The sequence below is a fragment of the Schistocerca serialis genome, chromosome 5 (assembly GCF_023864345.2).
Source record: "Schistocerca serialis cubense isolate TAMUIC-IGC-003099 chromosome 5, iqSchSeri2.2, whole genome shotgun sequence".
Lineage (NCBI taxonomy): Eukaryota > Metazoa > Arthropoda > Insecta > Orthoptera > Acrididae > Schistocerca > Schistocerca serialis.
The window spans coordinates 268,973,862-268,978,818 of NC_064642.1; the positions used below are offsets into that span (position 1 = coordinate 268,973,862).

At 38.2% G+C, this 4,957-nt stretch overlaps 1 protein-coding gene across 1 annotated transcript; it reads left to right on the plus strand.

The window, feature by feature from the left end:
- Positions 1 to 2,135: 2,135 nt before the first annotated feature.
- Positions 2,136 to 4,512, plus strand: LOC126480696 (prohibitin-2). Its single transcript, XM_050103937.1, has 2 exons — positions 2,136 to 2,259; positions 3,284 to 4,512. The coding sequence occupies exon 2, from the start codon at positions 3,357 to 3,359 to the stop codon at positions 4,245 to 4,247; it is 891 nt and encodes a 296-aa protein (XP_049959894.1). The 5' UTR covers positions 2,136 to 2,259; positions 3,284 to 3,356; the 3' UTR covers positions 4,248 to 4,512.
- The last annotated feature ends 445 nt before the right edge of the window (positions 4,513 to 4,957 follow it).

The following is a 4,957-nucleotide window of genomic DNA, read 5'->3' on the forward strand; positions in this document are numbered from 1 at the left end:
CAGCTCGGGATTTTGACAATCTTATGTGTCAGTTAGACAGAATTTGGCATTATATCCCTCAGGACGACATGCAACAACTTTATCAATCAATGCCAAGCCTAATAATCGAACCGGGCCCCTTCGATAAGCAATCTGCTGTGTTGACAGCTACTACAGCCAACACTTTTGTGTTTTGATGCCTCAAATTTTTTGAAAGGGCAAGAAAAATTTTAGCACCCTTTAAATAAAGTGTGTGTACTTCTCGTTTTCCAAATTGAATCTAAATATATAAATATTATGCAGATATATTCACTGTTATTTGTGTAACCATTTGTAAAAGTACATCACATTAGTAATCATCCATCCTTCGCCCCGATAATCATTTTGCTCACTTATCCTCAAGCCATTTAGTAAATTTTCATGTGTCAATCTTACTTTCTTATTATACCATTCCTTCATCCATCAACACTTCCTCTTTGATGAACTCGAAGCCCTAAGAGCCAGATAACAGTTGGTTTCCATATCCGCCATATTTTTACATCCAAGATTTGACACTTGTTTTGCACAATATCGATATTCTGTCTGGAGCCAACCATCAATACAAAATTTGTCGAGAATATATAAACAATATATTTCATGTGTATGCGTTTCTGTGCGCCAAGTATACTGCACAGAGTGTAGTAGATCTCTGGCTGTAATGCACTAATTTTGTGTAATCACAAATAATAAAATATAGCTTCCCTTATTCCAACAATTTGATGTTCAGAAATTCTTATTTCGCTGCACTAGTTGTGATGGTTTATAAGCCCATATCCAATGCCCCAGTTCTAGCAATATTGCACAGTATTATTGCGCAATATTACTGATGGTCTAGAGGCCATTTTACGCTAGATTCAGACACATGACTAATGTGACATCACTGGTTTTAGCATTCTGTAGTGGTACCATAAGCTATCTTTAACACAGGGTGCCACAAATTCCATTCAGTTGCAGAGCTTTCAATATGGTGTCGGCTGAAATCATATGGATAGGGATTAATGTTGTTGTGCAGGTTATTGTATTAGAGCTGTAACAAGAGTTAAATACAAGGAAGAAGAAACTGAGATGTTGTGTATGAAAATAGATTTCGCACAGGGATAAACCAGGCTACAGACCCATTTATAAAAGATATACCACTCGAAGAAGAAGATGCTGTCTACTATGGCAAACTAACCAACAGCTCTTCCAAGATTTTAGAGTCTTGTTGTGTTCGCTGAATAACTAGTTTTTTATAGTGCTTGGTCTCACAAACCACGAGGTCGGTAGAACTCTCTTTTTGGTTACATATTAAGTTTATTCATTTATTCATCAAAAAATCTGTCAAGATTGAGGGATGCGTGTGCGCGCACACACACACACATGCTGATACAAAAAATGTAACAGTAGTATTAGATTGTTGCTAATGTACCTCTGGAGGCTGCAAAAGTATACCTGCCGACAATTGTTTTGACTTTCTTCAGTAATGAAATTAAAACACACTTAAATCGACAGTAGTACGCCAACAATTACTCCACGACAACTGGGATAAAATGCTCTTGGTTCGACATGTAGCCACCAAAGAGATGTGGTGGAAGGAGGGTGGTTTAAAGAAGTACAACCAAAATCAAGCTTTCGTGAAATGAAAAAAGTTGCGTGACTTAAACTACGCCACACCAAACTGGGAGTTCACACATGCTGCAGCATTGTAACCTCAGGATGCCACTAGCTGTGGCGAAACCTTTGTTGTTTGTTTGTGTGTGTTTGTGTGTGTGTGTGTGTGTGTGTGTGTGTGTGTGTGTGTGTCTGTTGCGAACTTTACGTAAAATAATAGATAGAGTCGAGACACTGTTCATATCTTAAATTTGCGTTTTTCGTGGGTTTCTTTTTTTTGTAGCCGTACGAAAAAAAAATCAACTTATTGCATAGCAGCGCGTGGAAATAATAATTGACGCTTTGATGGCCTCTGTAGGAGTCGAAGTGCCAAGTAAAACATTCAGTGCGTTTCGGATTCGCAGTTTTTTCTCCTAAATACGGAATTTCATAATTCAACTTCTGGAACACTCTCCGTCTGGAGACTCAAAATCATGAACATACATCTTTGATGCAAAATACCGAGAGTTTATGTACAGTTCTTCGACCATAGATATTGGACGAAGGTACAGTTTGCTGTATTATGTAACACCTTTGGATGTCCGCCTTAGGCCCGGTGTTGGTTGTGAGATTTGTAGGGTTTGGGGAATAGCGGATGTTCTGAAAGTGCCTGTGAGTAATCTATGAACGTTATTTCAACTACACGAGATTTAGAAGTGTGATCGCCCGTTTTTATTTGATAGCTTTTTTGTGTCTGACGAAGCTGTCGCTTAATGTGCGTAAGCAATCTAGCGCTCTCTGTTCGATACTGTGTGGTGTCTCTTATTAAGACTGTGAATAGAGGTTACGTATGTTTTGATATTGCGCATTAGCAGTTCTTAGTTGTTCAGTGATAGTCGACTGCGCTTAAAATATTACACTCATTTCCAATCACTTGTCACTGCGAAAGAAAAGTACTAGTCGTGATACACGCTATGAAATGGACTCAGACTCGAGCTTGTCTTTAGGCATGCATTGCAACTTGAACCCATCAGGTAGACTAGGTTTCATTTATTCTGATGGGACACTTATTGGTTTTCGTGGGAAGACTTCATTTTTGTAGTTCTAGACTTACTGCCCATTTCATCACCTTTTACGGTATTGGAGGCTCAACGCAATTCACTTTCAAATGATATGGGCCGTCGTTGTCATAGATTTCATCTGTATTCGTACAGCGCCATTTCTTTATTTTGGGGGTTCTTTGGGATACTTTGTGCATTGCGTCACTGAGAGTAAAAAAAAAAAATACATTTAATTGTATCAGTATGCACTCCACCGTTTATCACAGCAGACTGGTTTCCAATCACCTTTATGTTGGTTCAGTACGTTGTGAAAATTAGTGTCGTACCCCACGAAAGTCTTGTAGGGTTGTTAAATTGATTCTGTATCATATTTGACGTTTTTAATAAAATTTTCCTGATTTGGCCCAATGCATAGTAACATTGGATTAACAAAATATAAAACACAGTGGAGTAAGATTTGAAAATGGGCTTTATAAATGTACTTTACTGCAAGGTGTGTGTGTGTGTGTGTGTGTGTGTGTGTGTGTGTGTGTGTGTGTGTGTGTAAGAAAATTTGATATTGTCTAATGATTGCAACAAACAGTATATGTATTGCTTAAGCATCTTCTATGGTTATGGAATCTTTCTTGTTTCAGGTACTGGCTGTTTTAACTTCTAAGAGATTTCTGGTTCAGCAGCTCAGGACTGACATAGAATTCAGCTGTAATAATGGCACAGAGTAAGCTAAGTGATTTGGCTGGTCGCTTTGGAAAGGGTCCCAAAGGTGTTGGAACAGGACTGAAGATCCTAGCTGTAGCTGGTGCAGCTGCATATGGTGTGTCTCAGTCCCTCTATACAGTCGAAGGTGGTCACAGGGCCATAATATTCAGCAGAATTGGTGGTGTTCAAAAGGATATTTATGCAGAAGGCCTCCACTTTAGAATCCCATGGTTCCAGTACCCTATAATTTACGACATACGATCACGACCACGTAAAATTTCTTCTCCAACAGGAAGCAAGGATTTGCAGATGGTTAATATTTCTTTGCGTGTGCTGTCCAGGCCAGATGCAAAAAATCTGCCCATAATGTACAGGCAACTGGGCCTAGATTATGATGAGAAAGTTCTGCCATCTATTTGCAATGAGGTTCTAAAGAGTGTTGTTGCTAAGTTCAATGCCTCACAACTAATCACCCAGAGGCAACAGGTGTCTCTTCTTGTTCGAAGGGAGCTCACAGAAAGAGCGCAAGATTTCAATATCATTCTGGATGATGTTTCAATTACAGAACTGAGTTTTGGAAAGGAATATACGGCAGCTGTAGAGGCAAAGCAAGTAGCTCAACAAGAAGCCCAGCGTGCTGCATTTGTTGTGGAGAGAGCAAAACAAGAGCGACAGCAGAAGATTGTTCAAGCAGAGGGTGAAGCGGAAGCTGCCAAAATGTTGGGAATGGCTGTAGCAAAGAACCCGGGATACTTGAAGTTACGAAAAATTCGAGCTGCACAGAGCATATCTAGAACTATTGCCAATTCTCAAAATAAAGTCTTTCTCAGTGGAAACAGCTTAATGTTGAATATTAGTGATCCAACGTTTGATGATCTTAGTAATAAGCTGAAACACTGAAAAGCAGTTGGTTGTAATGCTTAACAAGAGCCAGTGGTAGACACACAAATTATGTATTTCTCTTAAGGGGAAAATGTCACCAGTCGCAATTGTAATACTGTTTGGTGATAACTGCCAATGAATATTTCAGGTGTCAGATTGTGAATAACAATTTACAGTTATGTATAGCACTATAATGACTGAGAACTCAAGTGGATTATTAATTGCAGAAATATTCTTTTGCGATATTTTATATGACCATAATAAATATTGCTTTTGTTTAAAAGTGGTTTTTCTTACTATGATAAAATAAATGAGTACATTTAAGTGATATACTCAAGTTGGGCACAGCTTCCGTGTTGCTTACAGAAATATGTTGAATAAATAATCCCAATATTTAAAGAAATTCAACATTAACTGATAATGTTTCACACTGTGTGGTCTTGTTTGTGTTTTAGGTTCACAATGTACTGTATTCAGCAGTTTTTTACATGTTGAACAGATGACAGTTGTATATATTCAAGTCAGGTGAACACTTATGGTTTAACTGTTAACTCTTGCCTCGAGTCTTCATCTTTTGTGGAAGACAGCCATGCCATCAGATTTGATTAAATTTGTCAAGTATGGAAGTTAAATTAAGACAGGAAACAAATTGATGATTAGACCATGTTTATTTCTATCAAGTGAAGAGTAAAAATTTGTAATGTAGAATTTGTGTAGTTGTGCGCCAA